General features: G+C 36.5%; 1 protein-coding gene across 3 annotated transcripts in view; it reads right to left on the bottom strand.

Moving 5' to 3' along the window:
- The window catches only part of LOC149303279 (BCL11 transcription factor A-like), a 67,576-nt gene extending 49,585 nt beyond the window's left edge, over positions 1–17,991 (bottom strand). For 2 of the 3 annotated variants that reach the window (XM_089481499.1, XM_089481501.1), the window contains exons 1-3: positions 17,937–17,991; positions 12,873–13,220; positions 6,740–6,761 (exon numbers count right to left, since the gene is read on the bottom strand). In XM_089481499.1, the coding sequence (XP_089337625.1) occupies positions 6,740–6,761; positions 12,873–13,220; positions 17,937–17,991 (425 nt within the window). The remainder of the gene's footprint in view (positions 1–6,739; positions 6,762–12,872; positions 13,221–17,936) is intronic. The other variant, XM_089481500.1, reaches the window with a different exon arrangement.
- Between the last annotated feature and the right edge of the window lie 2,231 nt (positions 17,992–20,222).

Raw genomic sequence — 20,222 nt, 5'->3', positions numbered from 1 at the left:
GCCATTACAAACACACAGCACATTGTATTATATAGCAAACATTAGAACACGGTGGTCAGCCAAGACAAGACAAGTAGGGCCTACAAAAAACAACAGTTTCTATAGTCCCCTTCCTAGCACACCACATGCTTATCATTTTAATAGATACCTTCAAAAAGTTGTATTTATGATAATGTTCAATGTTGTTGCTTGTGGCATCTATACATTTTTGAGAGACTTTTCATGTAATTTTGAGAGACCAACTGACTGATCTTCTGATGTTATCTTGGCTTATTTTTGTGGTAGTTTCTGCATCTAAAATCCTGAAGCCCCTGACCTCTTACAAACACAGAATTTGATGGTAGATAAGAACCATTCTGTACATTTTACTTCTATAAAAACACAGAGAACTAAAGAGGGAGGACAGAGAAAATGAATTAAAATTTTAACATATGAGTGAATGAACATTTCATTTTTTTTTTACAACCCAAGCCCACCGTCAATCAATGATAGATGTTTCTATAAGATTGGATTTTTATATCTCGGATCACAGCAGCCTCGTAGAACAGCAACAACCCTAAAGCATTCCGTCTCACTATTGTCAAATTGCTCGCAGCTTAACCTCGCTGCCTTTTTGCCAAGATCAATTCAACTGAACCGCTGGGAAACGGGGGGGGGGGAATCTACATTTTTTAAGGAATGTCTCCCCCAAATGGGAACAGTTTCATTGTACATTTCACAAACTGTATTTAACATAAAAAAGGAGAAAACTGATAAAACATATTTAATTACTGGAGGTTAAGCTCGTAATTCCTCAATTCACTAAAGGAAAGTTGGCATGGAGATGCATCATTTTGCTCCTTTTTGCCTGCGCATCTGAGGGAGAAAAGCCAGTGAGGCAGCTAATACACAAAACATGATCAAAAGTGATTAACAACAGCTTCATATGCAAATTACATTAATGAAGGAGTGCAAAGTCATCATGTAAATTAAATATGTCAAATCTCTTGGTGAACTTTCACTCTTCAGGAGAAAAAAACAGCTCCTTTTTATTTTTTTATATCATAAATATCCACGGATCGAGGGTGGGGGTTGGGTTGGTTAGAAATCTTAAGAATCTTCGTGCTATAAACAATTTTCACCTTTTTTTTCCTCCTCCAGCAAGCTGACAGGCCAGCCTGATGTGCGCTGAATGCACATGTTAATAAGCCAATCAAAAATGCAAAACAATTCGCAATTACTGCAAGGACCTAATGGTCATTAGAATTTACAACTAGGTAATGAACTAAAGTCTGCCCATACCATGCATATTCATAAAGCAATTTAGCCTTTGAAGATTAAAGCAGTGCTTAAAATTCAAATGAGCTTTAGCAAATTATCAGTAAAATTCATCCAAAAAGCACAGTGCTGCTGGTCCCGCGATTTTCTTATTTATTTTTTCCACTCTTTTTTTAATGGCAAACCTGCAGGGCCTCCTTTATGGAGAGGTGCTGATCAAGCCAGAAGGTACAACTGCCCCGGGCCTAACGTATTTAGGCTTATTTTGCTTCATATCACTCATATATCACATATTTCTTTTTAGTGCACAGGCTGTTTAACTCATTCACGGCCTTCTGTGTTTATCACGCTTGATTCGGTGTATACTCGATAGGTCAGTGTCAGTACCCTAAATCTAGATTGTGATCCTAGTAATGTTTTATTTGTCAACAAGGATCATAATTAGCTCTGGAATTACAGCGAGGATCTTGAGATCTCCTACACAGGATCTGTAAAAATGTACATATTAGACATGTAGGGTCGTTCTTTTGGTGAACACTTAAATTTGCAAAATATCCTGATAGCTATAATATTATGATGTGTTCAGATAAGTGTATTTAGCTTCTCTAAACAGCTAAATTTATATATTGAGTTAAACAGATAAAAAAAACACACACAACAAAGGGACTTAGAATTTATGTTTTATGATCCTAGGACATTTTCACATTTGAGGCTGAAGGATATTATTATTTCACGGGCTAGCTATCACCTACCATATGGGCATATCATCAAAAGAGGTGTTCTTTGCACATCATTTTACTTTTGTGATGTCTTGTGATCATGCAGCATGGTCTCGGGGTGCTATCAGTGCCAGGCATTTACACGGTACATCAGAATCCATCATGTGTAGAAACCATTAATAATAAGTTTATCTCATTTGAAATATTTGTTTGTTAACCACTTATTTCTGACAATGTAGGCCTACTGAGACCCTTTTATATTAACTATAAATGGCCTTATTTATCAAGACAGGTGTATTGAATTTGGGTGCCACGTTTCTGGCAGACTCAATATGTGTGTATCTCCTGATTTCTCAATTTTTTTGTTTTCCAGTTTTGTTAAATATGGCTCGGTGTAGCTTAATCTCTCTAACTATGAAGATCCAAAAATACACAATCCTTACACAGTATTATGGTCATTTTAGAATAGTAGCATAAAATCCACCAAAATACGTATGTGTGCTATAATTTTTCAGTAGGGGAACAGGGTACATTTAATAAGAAGTGAAACCCTGGTCTGTTTTTCACTTGCGTCTTTAAATATCAGCTGTGGTATATCAGACAGGCAAACTAATGCCTCAAGATGCATTCTGGAAACTGAGATTTGCATGTACCAACCAAACCATGTGAGACAATCAGTTATGGGTACCGTTAAGTTCCACTTCACTTTATAGTTTTGAGGAAGTAACGATACTCCCCAGTTTCATATTTTTTAAAGAACGTATGTGCCAGCTCATATTATTTGAGACTCTTGCGTGATCTTGTCTGCTAAAATTCACAGATACAAACATCATGAATGTATCTTTGTATTTCTTTTTTTAATCAACAAGACTTTCAAAAAGATCTGTTGTTATTCTCAAAAGATCACATTATTTGTCGCTATGCTCTTAAGATCACATGCCGTAGAAAATATAATTTATTTAGGAGTGAAGAATTAACCATTTGCATGACAAAAGATTGCCAAAGAAAAAAAAATAAGTAATACTGAGTACTGTATCATATGGCATTAAAGGGGGTTGTACAAAGTTTTTTCTAGATTTCCTTGAGATCATTCAATTTCTTCTTATAAAATCCTTTGGGACTTCTTCAGTAATGATAATTTACCCTGTAGAATAACATAGGAAGGCACTATTTGGCCTCTTTTAATAAAGATTTAGTCATTATTTAAAGTTTTTAATAACTGATACAAAGCTTCCTAAAAGACTTACCTTTACATAAATCATTTGAATTACTTTTCTGGAATGTTTGGGACTTATTGTTCATGGTCAACCCCATCTTTGCTGGACTGCAAACTGAATGCGTTCCTGCATGATCTAACACTACGATGGTGTTCTAGAAACACTGCTTCAGTATCTTACCTTTTTTTTTGATGCATAGCGGCCACTTTATTATTAAAGGAGACCGCAGAGAAGCGTTCCTCTGCAGCGTGAGCCGCAGGATTCTCTAATCTCGCTCAGTGGCAGGCAGTCTCACTAATTAGTGGCCACACATTTGAATTCTACACTTACACATCATAAGATTTCCATTAAAATGTGATTTGTTTGATACGGAATTCCCAGATCTCATGCATCATGTATCATTAGAAGACTTTCGCGGTTCTAGCGGCACCAAACAATACACAGCTTCCTAATATCCAATAAACGATATTCCTAATCCTCTGAGTCTTTTGGTTGAATTGATATTTTTTTAGAAGTGTCGCTGCCAACATTTGCGAATTAAATATCCTTAATAATTAAAGTCGTTGCACATTATTTTAAAGATCTACAATCATATGGTACAGGCTTTGTTACACAGTGTCCTTTTAATAATATGGTTATTTTAAAAAAATTAGTTAATAGTTTACAATCAAATCAGCGAATCGAACTCAAACATACATTGGGTTTGTGGTGGACCTAAGAATTACTAAAGCTTCATAAACCCCTCTTAAACTACAATTTATGTACCATATATACAGAATATTACGTTAAAACACAGATTTTGTGTTAAAACACTATTTTGTGGCTTACAGGTCCCAGATTAACCCTTTGTAAATTCAAAAAACCCACAAAAACAGTTAAAATCAGTTTATCACGCCAACATTGACAACATATATAATCTTTTTTTTTTAAAAAAAAAACCTCAACAATGAGTACTTTAAATGATCAATTTGATTTGGCATGAAATCTGCACTGACACAAAAAACTTTTTTTCGGGAGACATCTTTGTCAGCCACAGGTCTACCTTACACACAATCCATCCCTGTTCCAAAGTTATTGCACAAAGAGCCAGAGCCCAGCCATACTTTACATGGAATCTATCAGAGCCAAGACAAAAGACTAAAACAGACAATAGCTTGCAATGCAAATGCATCTAGAAGGGGCCACAATTCTTAACCTGCCAAAAACGCTTCCCCTTTTTTGCAACGTTTGCAGAAAACTAAAGCAGCCTTACCAGGGGAGGAGAAGAAAGAAAAATGTCACAAAGGGAGGTTGAAATATTTCTAAAAATTAAGCAATTAACTTTTAGGCCGAATTCAGCAAGCGATCGTAATAGACTGTTCTGCATAAAAAGCAGGAGTCGTGATCCTCGATCTCAGACCCGCAGCCAGCACAAAAGAGGCAGCCCCTGCACAATGCCTGCTGTCAGCAAGTGAATTATTTTTATACAGGAATTTTTATCTCTATTGTACAAACAAGTATGTGCCTGTGCTGACTTGTTAAGCAAGCCACTTGTATGTGAAATAAGAAATACTTTTTTTTCCCCTCGCTGCTACTAGTGACATTAGCCTTAACATCAGAAGAAAAACCATACACTTTGAAGTCCCAAAATGTTTAAAAGCAGTTGTTTCTAAGGAGTGAAGAGTTTTTTTTTTAATCAGAATTTATTTCGTATATCACCTCTTTATTTCATAATGCATAAAAATAGGTTCCAGGTTTAAATGGGTCCATCGACTGTTTGTACGTCGCAAAATCCTTTTGCATCATTGTTACAAATTTCTTTTTTTTTTCATACATTATAAGTATTCCAAACATTTGGCTTTTTTTTCCCACAAAATAATATGCAATTATAAATGTTCTTAAAAAAATATTGTCTATTAGAAGTTTCAAAGCATATAAGTAATATAAGAATAAATGCAAATTTAAATATCTCATTTTTACATGCATTGCCTGAAGTTTATTGATTCTAAAAATAAATTGGATTGCCAGAAAGGTAATAAACATTCTTGTTCATGGCTCACGTTTGCCATTAGTAATATACTATATATATATATATATATATATATATATTTATTTATTTATTTTTTGAAAACTTGTTTTAGTTAAAATCCCAGCAATGACACTTCTACCACAAAGGAAACAGACTTAAAAAGTAGAACTGTCCTGATCCTGCAGTGTCAGATATTCATAAAATAATTTTCAGATACGTTCTGAATGACGCTAATCAAGTCAGGATTACAATATACATTGCATATCTTTTATTATGTTTATTTATATGCATAATATATCAGATTTATAAGACGGATGACAGAATCCAACGATACATTGCTGTCTAATGTACAATACATTTCTAATTCTTAATCCCTGACGGCCTTTTGCTGAAGAGCGCATTGATCAATTTGATCTTGCTTCTCAACATTTTTATATATTCACATATATACTGCACATATATCAATAATATACTGAATGTTTTTTCCCCATATAGTTGCCTTCATGCTAACACACCTGCATAAGAGATTTCTTTATATTTGAATGAGTTTGAAAACTAGACACTAAATATTTTCTGAGGATGAGCAAAAAGTTAAGGCAAAATATTCATAGCTACTCAGCATTTCACAACTCCATCCAAAGAGGGTCTACAAAATGTTGCCCTAGAGTTTACTAAAGACAGCATTTAACCCATACAATTTATAATAAGAGTTTTCCTATATCCTTATCTGGTGATCTGGTGATAAACTCATTGAGATTATGCATTGTACATGTATTATTGTATATGTATTGAAGCTTGCAAGCAGGGCCTTCTTTAACTAATGTATGGATTTGTCTTAGTCTGCCAGTTCTAGTTTTGACATACTTTTTGAATGTATGCACTGTAAGAAGCGCTGCTTTTTAAAATAAAACATAATAACGATAATAATAATCATAATAACATGTGTGCTATTATATTTTATCATGTTTGTCACTGCACGATACGTTTTTGTTTTGTAACCTTGTATAGTGCTCCATACTCACACCACATAAATATAATTAGTTAAGGAATATAATATATCTATTCTTCTATGGAGTCTTCTGCTTGGAATTCTTAGTCTAGACTAAATCAGTATAATTCTATACCTGTGGCTTTGTCTTTATTCAAATATTCCATTATATTGTCTAAAAGTCTTCTCTGGTATGAAAACACCATATGCAGCCTTCAGATTGACAGCCATTTGTCCAGCTACACCCTACATCACCCCAGGAAGAGACAAGGTTCCATTGTGGACCAACATGGATTCAGAAGAGCAGTCAACACTCCTAAACACACTGGGTAGGAACACATTTCTTCAAGTGCATTTTATTATAAGCATGCCTTTTTTCTTTGCATACTCTTGTTAATTTGGCCCATCTGCCAACGAAGATGTTCTGCCTACAAAACGGGCATAATGATGGAAAAAAAAACCTTCCCACCACTAAACAAAGGAAATGAACATTTGTAATGAAAATTCAAGACATTTAGTGTTAGAGGGAGGTGTTGGGTAAAAAAAACACGTAGAAAGTGGGTTGGATACGGCTATAAGCATAAAAAGGGTTAATAGAATATTTTGATAAAAATTTTACCTATATTTCAAGAAAATAAATCTAATGGATCATGCAGTGAAACACTCATATATTTGATATATTTGATAAGACCAATCAGTTGATATTTTTACTGCTAATTCTATTAAAAAGTGGAAAATAAAAAGGAGAAGGGTGGCTTTCACCGGCTGGCATAGATAAAGCAGAAAAGACCATATGAACATTTTAACAACACTGTCATTCGCGCTGGGATACGGATTGTACTATTCCCAGGGCTGGCTGCACATTACAGTTTGAGCATGTAGCTGAGCACAACTCTATTACAGGAGAAGGTGAGTGGTGCATTAAGATTCAGCTGTTGTATCTGCCAAGAAATTTGCATGCGCTGATCTAAACTCACACCTAAGGGCCACTCAAAGGTGTGGTATCTTTTGCTTCTGTTTCATACACAAAATGAATTCCGTACTGAAAATCTGAAGGTTCTGAAGTCCAGCTCGTTGCCATTTTGGAGACGACAAACAACCCATATTAAAACAGTCCCCGTCCCTCAATGAAGAAAAAAAAAAGTATTTCCAAATTCTTAGGTAAATGTTCAGTGGATGTAAAACAGACAAACTCATAACAATCTAATCAGCCTCTAGATGCTGAAAGGGAACTGAAAAAATGTATCTAAGATACAAATACGCACATTGTACGTACTGGGCTTTGGACAGCCCAATGCCGCAGGTGCCCTAAATGTCCCGTTACTATATTGCATATGATTGTTTAGTTATTGATCAACGTCTCTTTAGCATGTATCCTTACAAAGGTTGTTTGAAAAAGAAAAAAGAAAAGGCGTTAAAAAAAATTGTCATTTGTGAGCAAGTGGCTACATATCACATTGGGGTGGAGGTGTATAAAAATGTTTCGGCAGCACTAGCGGTTTAAAATGTATCATCTAGAAAGTAAAACAGTAAAACAAAACTGTCTATTGCAAAATCTATCCTAAAAAAAAAGGTCATTAAATTATAGCACTATCTAGGCAGATCTTGCAACAATCGCAAATATATCCAAAAATGGTTAGCATTTGGTTATATCAATATCGATAGTAATGGAAGCAAACGAAGCACCATGAGGACTCGAGAATTAGAATTTAGTATCACGTTCTAATTACCCCACTGATAGTAAACCCACGGCAAAATAGATCCACAACCAGCAGAAAGAAAATAAAGATCCATAGTGAGTAACTGGTGGCACAATGCCAGACAGCGTCCAGCTTGATGCTAAGTGTCGTTTATCGCACAGAGCTGGTACTACGGCATACAAATGCCAGCTACATCGCGGGCACAACCGTATCTGCCTATAAGAGCGCACAGACTATTTTTGAGCTATATCATCCATACAAAGCTTATCTTTTTTCTTATCTTTGTCTATTATTACTGCATTAGAAAATAAACTTTCAACCCAAATTCTTTTGTTATTGCTTGAAGCAAGGATTATCAATCATGTTACGGTTGAATACTTTTTATTATCTATTTAAGCCAATAAGGAAAAATGAACTCCCCCTCAATGTACATGATACAGCCATTACTGGCTGTATCATTGGTGTCGCTGTTTGCAATCTGCAGAACAGCATTGTATCTGAAGACTAAAAAAAAAATCACAATTCGGGATAATGCAGCATCTGCAATGTGAAATCTTATAATACTTTATAAGTATTCTGCCAAGTACAGAACAATCAAGTACTCACTAACTTCATTGCCTTGCTCAGATTGAACAATGTGAATTTCATTCGCCGGGACAAATAAAATCTCTTAAAGATCCTCAAATCCGGCTCATACAATTTATTGATATATAAAATACATCAAATTTTTTAAAAAAATCTATATATTTAGATATAGACCATTTTCATTATGTAACTGTTTTTGTCTTAAAATGCAGTAAAAGAATAAACTTGCCTGTGCAGATATGCCCGTGTATAATATAAGACATGAAAGATAATTGTATATAAAAAGCAAGGTACATTTAAATTTCTGCATTTCCAGCGGTACAAATCGGTTCGGTTTCTGCCTACGTTTAATATAGTTTACATGTGGTATATCGGCAGTTAGTTCAGCACATACTAGCGTTGAGATGGATTCCATAACTTTGACCATTTATAAGTGAAAATGCCTTTTTAGAGCTACGGAACGCTGTGAGTATTGCTGTGTTATTTACTATGAGTTACTGAGACATCAAAGCCCACAGGCCTTCTCTGTAATATTTACATTGAAGCAGGATCACAACTACCGCATACTAATTAAATCATTCATTTCAACACAATACAGGAACTTTTTTACATAGAAATTAAATTTTTGCCTTTTTGAGCAAAATAGACAAAAGCTAAACAGATAGATGATAACAAATGATATTGCGATGCTGCAATACTTGTGATATTTGAATGGGTGATTATGGGCAGCGGTAGGAAAATACTACTGATTTTCTTAACCCTTTGAGAACGAGAGAAGGAATTCACACATGCTTTGCTTGATATCCCTGCTACAAACCAGATGAAATGCAGCAGTAAGTAACAGTTCGCATTTGTAAAACCCTAAGACAACTTGCATTTTAAAGCCACTAATTGTTTACGGGCCAGCATACTCGTATTGTCTGCAACGTCTTCTTCTGGCACTCACACAGTTAACCACCAAAGGCCTCATAAATAGATTCACAAAGTATCATCTGTCATTTTGTCAAGCCCTGTTAAATATGATTGAAAAATATTAGGATCTAGATTAGATTATTTCAGTTATTTGTTAATATAAATGTATATAGGTTATGGGCACAGTAAAACTGCCAGCGGTCTAGAATATATGAAGCATTAAAGAAGGTCATCGAACAGGATTAACTAACGAACTCCTGAACAGAGAAATGTTGATCCTTAAAGCATTCTGGAGAGTTTGTATTCGTGACACCCATCCTTTCTGTATTAAGACATTTAATTAGAAGGTTCAAATGGTTGCCCAATGGAACTTAAGTTAGAGGTAAAAAAAAAATCTCACCCTTCCAAAATCCTTGAAAGCACTTACAAATGGAGTGATAGAAATTCAATATTTAGCCAAACACCAGGACTACCCATTTTCGGACTCTAAACAGATGCCGAACGTGAATAATTTGCTTACTCTCCAGATACAAGGCTCTTAATTTTCTATTAGGAAATGAAGGTCATTTTTTTTATCTTGTATACTAAAAGAGCATGTGCTCATAAGTGATTACATTCTACATTCGACTGCACAATTTGGGGTGTTTTGTTTCCATTATGAGCATAAGATTACAACATAATATTATTCTAGTTAGCCGTGCCAGTATCTACCCAATTATTTCTTTACGAGAACTTGCACCAAAAATATTTAATAAGTCATTATAAAACTTCCAGAGAGCATTAGTTCCAAGACTTCTTAATAGGCCCTAAGGAACTCTGTGGTATACATTCTAGAAGCCTTAGAGGCTCCTCATTAGACATGAAGAGGATTCAAAAAATGTCAAGGAGGTTTAATTACTTATTGGAAATACTACAGAATTAGTTTTTAATAACAGTACCCCACACCTCTGTCTTAATGGACACCATGATCAACAGTTACAAAGAACCATCTCTTGGTAGTTTCTAACGATGAGGAACTGTATGAACAGAGTGACCTATTTGGGACCGTGGCAAGACATCTGGTTTTAATTCCTTCCTGACAGATACTGTGTTTTGTCTTTTAAACAGAGCTCTCCGATATGTAAATATGATGTTACATCACAGTGGTGTTACTCCATATTTGGCCATTTAGAATGGCTTTGGATCTCTGGAGGCTACAATTCCCTTCCACCAAGAGCTGGTTTCATTAATCACGCCTGCTCCTCTGCTCAAAGTCCCTCAAATTAAAGACAGCAAATGGAAATGGTCACTGGTACAGGTCCTTCGTGGAAGCAATCTTAACCCTACAAGCTCCTGCGATTTCTACAGATCCATCTGCTATGTGCTGTACTGTGTAATTATGCGTGTATATATATATATATATATATATATATATATATATATATATATGTGTGTGTGTGTGTGTGAATTTATATAACATTTACAAACAAGATGAATGGGGTCCTGCTCATTCAAAAAACTTTCCAGCAACTTTTAACGGGATCTAGTTATGGACACATCACTACTACTACTTGCAGACACATGCGCACACGATACGTGGAACACAGTAATACCTGTAAGCACAGGACTATGCTTGGTAGTTGACAGACGTCATTAGTGAAATCCCAGGATTGACATGGGATCTAAAATTTTGTCAGTTGCTACCACGAGCCGAAATCTAATTTTATGAACAGGATAGCAGCAACCACTTTTTTACAATGCTGCTCAATCCTGCGTTAGACAAAGGAAAAGGGACAACAAAACCAAAATGGGCCTTGCTTTTCTGTACAAAAGTTCATTGAACAGCTACTGGCAACAACATCTATTTGAAACAAGAATTCCGTTTAACCCTTTGTCTGCTAGGTTGGGAAGAAAAAGCAAAACACTTCAATATGTTGTCCACCTCTCCGGCACCCGACGAGCTGGATGTCCCCCTCACACTTGTTTGTGGGACCATGCATCAATAGCCCATAGTATATAATTGCAGCCCCCAATGGCTATGCTTTTTGATGGGTATAATGCCTTCCAAGTTATAATGCTGGACAGCAGTGGTATGTAACATAAATAGCTGGATTTAGCTCCATCATGCAACTGAGAGCTGCTTCAGGCTGTGTCACTAAATAAAGCACTGGAGTGCTCACTCCCAATCTCTGTGAGGCTTTAAGTCAATTCACATTTCATTGTCTGTGTCTAAAAGGTTAAAACAACAGATACAAAAGAGAGAAGATCTCATAAAGTGTAATATACTGGTGACCTATTCATGGGAATGAGGTTTGTCTGGACTTGAAGCAGCAGTTCGTGAATTCCAGTGCTTTTCAGTATAACCATTTCAAAGTCATAACTGCACTAAGATCATTTAGAAATGTATAGTTCACTCTGAATGGTCTCCTAATGCAACTGGGTCTTTTACAGGCTATATATATATATATATATATATATATATATATATATATAAAGAAAGAGAGATATGGAAAGAGAGAGAGAAGAGTGAGAATGAAAGTTACAAAGTTATAGAGCAATCTAAGGAACGTTCCATAGGCTGCTATCGTCATTGCGCCATATCTCAAACTTTGCTGCGCAAGGGCTTTGCTTAAATGTGAGTAAAGCCATTTAATGCATTTAACAAAATATGCAAATGATTCACATAAACAGATAAGGATAAATGATCTGTCTATCCGTCTATCTATATATATATATATATTTGTTATGTGAAGAAAATCTGTGCTGGACATCTAGGATGAGGTTGTGTAAGCCACAGAGGGAAAAGATGCATCTGTCAAAACCACATCAGAGACATGGGAGAGCACAGAGAAGCATTTATCATTTGGCTGAGGAGGTAAGCAGCAGAAAGCAGCCTTTCCTGTCAGACCAACCTTTTGAAATTTTGAACATGCCCTTAAACTTTTCGAATAAGCATGTCTGTGCGCTTCAGCAACTGCCCTCTCTACTCTGGTCTGGCCAGTCGAAAATGGCATCTTAAAGTCAAGGTCAGGGGTGTCACAATGCCATGGGGCTGTTTTTAATTACAGCCTGCATGCTGACAGCCAATATGGATCCAAGACTAGCTGGAGCTTTTCTTAACCCCTGCAATGCACACTTCCTCAAAGAGTTGTAAAAATACAGAGCGATAGACAAAGTACAGAATTGTCTTGTTATTTGTGAAATACACTAATAGGTTTTATGAATAATCAATTCAGCATTCATTTTGTTCACATCTATAACGATAAACTAATTTTAATTAATAGTAAAATACATTTTTAAATAACATTTCCATGTAGGAAACATATTTTTTGTATATGTACTAAGTGCTAACACACTGTAATTCTGAGTATTTTACACTTGGCATGCAAAAAAACCCCAGAATCGATCGATTTTTCTGTGTTCTGAATTTAACCATGGAAGGCTGTGCTGGGAGGAGAATCAACGCTACCGTAGGTTATGAAGGGAAAGTAGAAAACATAGAGGAGCTCCTCCAATTTAATTTACCTGCTGTATTTTCCTGTTTTGGACAAACTCCTCTAGATGACGTTGACAAACAATCGTCATCCTCCGGTGTGACCTGGATGCCAACCTCCACAGGATTGGATGCTTTCTTCAACTCACTTGGCGTAGGTGAGGGTGGCTTATCCACAGCCTTCTCTAAGCAAAGGCTGCCATTGCATTGTTTCCGTTTGTGCTCAATAAAAATAAGAATATCTCCCAAAGGGAAGTTCATCTGGCACTGGCCACAAGTAAGGAGGTCATGGTCCCCTTCTCCAGCTCCCAATGTGCTGTTGTCTGGTTCGTCATCAGGAAGAATGGCTTCGACAGGTTCGGCTGCAATATAAAAAAAAAACAAAAAACAAAATAAGTAACATCAGCTCTCTTGAGAAGAGAAAGAAAAAAAGCAAACAAACAATCAGTAGGTAAGCTTAGCTTACACCCTACAGATCAAATTTTTTGTTGAACGCCCATATGCTGTCAAACAATAACGTGATAAAGGAATCAACACGGCTGAGGTTTTCAACCAGCAAATGCTATCATTACTATGAGGTGAACCTGTCAGTAATTTTTTTTCTAGGGAAGATATATTGAAACAAAACATGTAAGATCCAGAGAAATTTTAACCCTCAATTATTCCATGTACAACTAAGTAGAACTATTATCGTCGCTGCTGAGTACGACTAATGAATAGAACAAGATTCCAGAGAAAGAGACAATGAAGACAATTCCACGGAATATTTTGGAGTGCTTTTGAAGATTATTCATTTGTTTCATTGGAGGAAAGGGGTGTCTGGAACACATTCTGTACGCTGTTTACACGAGCGTTCACCATGAAATAAAAGTCATTGTGGTCAAGTGAATGCCACATTTCATAACAGCTGATAAAGGGCCATTCCTTAAACTCAAAATACCTATTCTAGTGCTGTCAGATATAATATTATCTGCATTGAGCCCTTAGCAGTTTTAGTGGTTGATTAAAACCATGTCACTATTGAAATGTATACATAATAGTAGCCTTATTTATTATAATTAAAATATATATATATATTATGTTGATAATAAAAGAAACAATAACATATTTAAAGACGTAAATATCGTCCTAAAGAAAATAAGTAAATGGAAAATCCGCGTGATTTTATTTTAGGCGAAGAGTCAAAGGAACCCCCTAAACATAAATTACAACACAGTCCAAACCAAAAAATATGAAGGTTCTGAATATAACTATCAAATAGTTAATCAGGATGACCTTCTTAGCAGGCTGCCAATTTCACATTTTAATGAACTTAAAGCCACAGAGAATCAAAAAATAGATTTTAATTTGGTTCCAGACTATTGGAATAGATCTTAGTAAAAGTGCAAAAATCTATTGAACGCAGGTTAAATTTATTTGGACCCCACGAAGAGAGAATATTGAAGGGGAAGATCTGGATTAGCTCCCAGTCGAGTTGTTTGAAATAATATAAAAGAAACAATGTATTACACCTAGGATCCAACTAGGACACCGCTTGGACTTTCTAGAACCTCCATTCTAGCTCCTTGGGTCAAGCATACTGTTAAGAAGGTTACAGTTCCATACTCTTTGCATGTTATTATATATCTTAAAATGTTTAGTTTTGACGAAACCATGCAAGCAGCATCCCGATTTCAAAGGTCTTCTAGGTATGATTATTTTATATAAATCAAGAACAGATGCATTGGTGTGGTTAAAAGAATTCTGCACAAAATAATCGAAAGTCTTCTGAATGTAGTGACTAGCGTGATATACAATCAAAACCAGGAAATGAAGTGCTTATTCAGAGTTAGCTGATTACCCCCTCCACATTTCACCTAATTAATTTTATAGGAGGCAAAGTTCTTGAAAATAACAAGATCATCAGATGTACAGATATAAAATCTATAACCTTAACGTTTCTGATGCTCTTGACGTAAATTATTTCTAATTAGCTAGGAATACATCCTGATAAATAAGTACATCAACACGGCATTCATTTCATATATTTGGCTCCTGATGTATAGAGATAGCAGTAGAAACCGATTTCATTATTCAGTTTTGTCATTAGTATTAAAATCAGATGCAGCAGTGTCTGTGGGAATCAGACAGTTTAGCTTCTTCCGTAGACCCACATGTAATACACGTATGTAATGCATGTACTAAGTCACATCTGTTACGTTTCTGTGTTTAACTAGCGATTGCAAACCGCACACGAAATGCAAGAATATATGTCCGACACGAAAAAATAACGATGAAATTAAAATACCTCTTCCAAAATTTAATTTTTTTATTTTGAATGTCAGAGGTGTGCGTGATGCTTTGTGCAATTCTCCTTTAAACATAGGGTTAAAAAAATTAAAAGCCGGGGAAATTATTATTTATTTATTTTTTTTTGCTTGGTGTTGTTCCCTAACCAAGCTGTAAAGGGAAAAGGTTGAAGGTTTCATGAATAGTTTGACAACCTAAAGGGCGAAAAAGCAGATTACCAAAATAATTATGCTATCAAGCGTCTGGACTGGTCTTGGATATAATAAAAATACGAAAGATCTTGCCCAGGCAAGTAGTGTTTTTGAAGTGAACTTTACAAATAATAAAGACACAATGGGAGCCAGAACAGAAAGCTCAAACCCTCCCTCTTCCTCTCTCTGTCCAAACACGTGGATGAAAGGCAAATATATCAGACAGTCAACAAGGAACTTCTCTGTTTTAGGAAAAACCTGTTTCCCTCCCCTCCCCCTCAGACACAAGGCTCTCTTGCTTTTCCTCCATCGAGAGTTAATAGAGAACAGAACAATGTAAACTTTAAAAAAGGCAATGGGAAAAATCCACATGTCACAGTTAAACTTCAAATTAAACAGTAAATTTACCGAACGTCGGGAACAGAGATACGGCAGCATGTTCTCTTGGAATTTTTTGAAAATGTGTTCTGGATTGTTCTGGATAACCTTATTCACGTTAACATTTCTTTAGTCATTTAATCTGCAGCTTTTCTAGAAAACTAATATATATGTTTTAACAAGTAAAATCTTTACCCATATTTTACCGTTTCTAATTATATGTATAGACATGCAAGAAATTACAGAGCAGCTGCCATATGGTAAAATTTTTGTAATTTTTTTTTAATTTTTTTTATTTTCTTTACAATATGTTCCTTTAGAGATGAGGGGAAGTGGCGTTTCAAACTATGGCTTGTTTTCTTCCCTAAAAAAAAAAGAGCACTCATATACGAATAAAAAAGGAGAGAATTCAGACGGAGACAAAGAAATGAGGAGGCAAAACAAATTGTGCCTTGATTCACCTCCGCCATGAAGAAAGAAAATATGAAAATGAAGGAATATATGTTAAACAGGTCAGGTTCAAGTTTGTATATGTTTCCTGATCTTTCTCTGCTCCCTAGTGGACAGATCCGGTATCACAAGGCACGTCTTAAGTGAAACCTCATGTAGTCGATCAGTCCCCTGGAACTCCTTTGGCAAGGAGGAGGGGTGTGTGTAGTGAGGGGGGTGGAAGGGTGAATACCAGAAATAAACATTGCAGCCAACAATGAGAATAGAAATCTCTAAAAATGAGCAAAATATTAACCCAGAACCTTGTTAGAAAATTAAGGACAAGACAAGTAGATATGCGAAGCGTCAAAAGTAAGTAGAATATTATATAGCCATATCGGCAACTTTGCCAATCTGTCTTAAAACTAATGTAAAAACACGCATTTCATATCAAAACAGGAAGCCGAACCAAAGCAATGTGTTAAATTTGAAATACTCAAGTCGAAGAAATATAGCAGGCAAAATGGGTTTCTCTGTGGCTTTAATCAATATCTGGGAAATTGGGAAGGGATTGATTAGACTTGTGGGAAGGGAGACATTCCAGGGGGGAATCTAAAACTACTTTTTTGATAAATTTGATCCAAAACAAACAATTCTCTCTCGACAAGGTATTTTAAAATCTGAATGTATAAAGACCTCTTCTTTTTTAAGAAGTGATAGTGGTCTCACACATGGTAATTCTATAATGTAAATCTGTAACAATCTATAGTTATTACTCACCTAATTTAAGAGATCAGCAAAGACTAATCTAGTTCCCTGATGACCACGATATAATTAACGCATACAAACCCCCACTCAGATTTTGTAGGTTTTCAAAAGGAATTTGATTTGACAGAAAACCTGCCTATTTTGATTGTTTCATCTATTTGATTTTTTTTATTTTTTTATTTTTTTTTGCAAGAGAGATTAATTTTCCTTTTCCTGTCTTAGTTGTTGGCAGGAGACTCTGCACACGCGGTGCTTGTAAACATTCAGACACGAGATTTTTCCCAATCAAAATCCACTTCCACTTTTTTGAAAATCTTCCAAAAAATAGTAAAAAAAAAAAAAAAAAAAGGAGCGAGGGAGAAGGAAAGAAAAAAAAAAGAAGGGATTTCCTCTGCCAGCTGCAGATCGAGGACAAAGTTTTGAAAGAAGAGTTTTGGATAAGATTTCTTTTTTTAAAAAAAAAAAAGGAGCTGTTGCAGCCACAGATCAGACTCCCTCCTTAGAACAGAGTCTCCCTGGGCTTCAAGGAGCAGCTAATACGGCAGGACAGAATCAGCACACACAGACCTTCCGCATGCAGTGCTTTTAACAAGCCACGAAGCTCTGATCTTTTTGCTAGACCCTAGAACCTAAATGTTACTTCTTTTAAAAACTTCACTCAGAAAAGAAGAGTTTCATTGAAAAGAACAATGTTGCCTTTTATTTTTTTCCTATTTCCACGGTCTGTATCCATTCAGGGACAGTCAAAAAGGGATCACTTCTGAATGATATGTGTGTCCAGTCTCACCCTCGTCACCCAAGACATATTTTACTCGTATCAAGAATCTCTCTGCCTCGTTCTCTTTTTTCTCAAGAGGAAAAAAAAGTATTTTTTTCCCCTGCTCGCTCAGAAATCAAAGATTAAAAGAAAGTGTTAAATATCTGATCCTCAACAGTTTTTTTTCTCCCCTTCATCTTTTACAATGAACGCCTGTGAAGCTACATCCGTGTGCAGGTAAATCATGGCTTAAGGAGGTTACTTACGTGAGTATTCCCGTTTGCTTAAGTGCTGAGGCTTGCCTTGCTTTCGGCGAGACATGTTGGTTGGTGGGTGGCTTGTGAGAGCTCGGTTCACATCGGGAGAGCAGGGTTAGAAAGAAGGAGACTCCAGAGAAAATATCTTCATCAAATGCCTTTGACATCCAAAATAAATTAGAAATAATAGAAAGATGGTGCTGGGAAGATGAATTGTGGGACAGCCGTCATGGCTTTTTTTTTTTTTTTTTTTTTTTGGAGGGGGGTGAAAAAAAAAAAGAAGAGAGATAGAGAAGGAGAGAAATGAAAAAAATGGCAAAAGCCCCCCTGAGCTGCAAGTTCAAGTGCGGACGTGACGTCCCTGCAAACTTGAACGTCAAGAGCTGGATGGACAGAGACATACAAAACATGGGCAGGGCCAGGGGGAGAGAAGGGGAGGGGGGTAGGCAACACCAATGGACACTCATAAGGGGCTGGACAGGAAAACCAGACCCGGGCAAGCCAATGGCCAGTGATCACAAGTAGAGGGGGTGGGAAGAGGGCACTCACTGTTTAAGGGGGAGGGTGAGGAGAAGGGGCTTAGGCACAAGCTGCTGCTTAGTGAAAGAAAAAAAAATATCAAGATGCACAGAGCAGAGGTGGAATCTGATCTTGCCGGGGAGATAGCACAGAGGAAAAAGATCGTAGCCTCTATCACATAAGCGGACCATATATACGTAGGGCCCTGTGAGATTCAGATGCATTCAGATGGCATTCACAAAGCAGGCAATGATAGAGGTGACATGGTGAATTCCACATCACTGGCGAGCTGATGTTGGACTGTAAATGGGCTGGTCATCTAAGAATAGGAAGAGGGGGGGAGAAGCTGCCAAGTACTATCTAGGGAAGAATAGAAAAAAAGTTTTTGCACGTGTGCGTGTGTGTGTGTGTGTGTGTGTGTGTGAAGCAAGGATATGTGCGAGTTAAAGAAATGAAAGGGAGGGGTTATGAAGCTGTATGGGGGGAGATTTAAATGAATGAAGGGTATGAGACGTTATCTAACATGATTCATTATTAAGCATAACGAGTAACATATAATGGTCAAATATATAGCTAAAAGGAGGGAAGTATAACATGCTGAGCAAATGCATTTTAACATCTATAGTGAATGAAATATGAAGTTGGAAGATTCTGGTTAAAATGCAAAGTGCTTACTCAGAAGAACCGTAGATATCTTTACACTAAAGATCTGAAAACGTTTAACCACTTAACTACAGAAAACTAGAAAAACCCTCTGGTGCACAAAGCGTTAAAAATAGTGCAGAGCTGTGCAGCAGCAAATGGGTTAAGACAGAGGAGGAGGAACTGATAAAGGCAGAGAGAGATAGGTATGTGCAGACAATGAAGCAGAGTGCATAGGTTTCTATATCTCTAAGGCCAGAAGAAAGGAGGGCAGAGTTCAGTGTGATAGCTGCTAAAAGCAAGGGGCTGGCCAGACATGAGAAGTGTTAAAAAGTAGTACACAGGGAACTATAGAGTATTGACCGTTGGGGGAAAAAAAGAAAGCAATCATCCACAATAAAACGGCACGGGAGACCTCGGTACGTTAGAAGCAAAAGTCTAACACTGTTATCAAGAAGCACATCAATAACTACACCTGTGCCTAAAATAGCTGGGAGACAGAATTCCCTTAAGGCTGCAAATCGCTGTCCATCCTCGACTGAGGACACAACTATATAAAAAAGAAAAAAAAAGAAGAAAAGGTGCCTATAAATTACAAAAGGCACAGGTTAACGATAGGTATGGTGGTTTCAGGAGTATAAAGGATTCCCTAAGATTAACCAAAAACACAAGTAAGGTATTGATGCAAGTCTTTTTTGTTAGAGGAGGCTTGATGACAAAGCGTTCCCCTTTAGTTTTACTATTTGGAAGGCAGCCGGAGCTTTCACCAGCTGTACGGCAAACAAAAGGTTAACGCGGCATAGAATTAACAGAACAACCGGTTGCAAATAAGTGCAATAAAAGATATAAAGTGAAATGCTGATAACCCAGTGATAACGCAGTCTAAGGCGGAGGTAGGGGGAAATTAGAGCAGAATATGCCTCGATAATACCTGTTCGATGGTAAACCTAGGCATTGCTTGGGAATTTTATAGTTGTCTGAGATAAAGGAAATATTGTAAAATAAACTGTTCTGTTTCTGCTGACAGGACTTTGTCTTGGGGGCACAGACAGCTTTGAAGAAGCTTATTAAGGAATGTGCAGAAAATCTGTTGGAAATAAGACACTGCCGGAATCCTACACAGAGCTGGCTGCT

This window comes from Sceloporus occidentalis, unplaced genomic scaffold (assembly GCF_023333645.1).
Source record: "Sceloporus occidentalis isolate IW3139 unplaced genomic scaffold, rSceOcc1.0.p SCAF_15, whole genome shotgun sequence".
NCBI classification, from domain to species: domain Eukaryota; kingdom Metazoa; phylum Chordata; class Lepidosauria; order Squamata; family Phrynosomatidae; genus Sceloporus; species Sceloporus occidentalis.
Note: the sequence above shows the minus strand (reverse complement) of the source record. Positions and strands in the feature narration are given on the sequence as shown.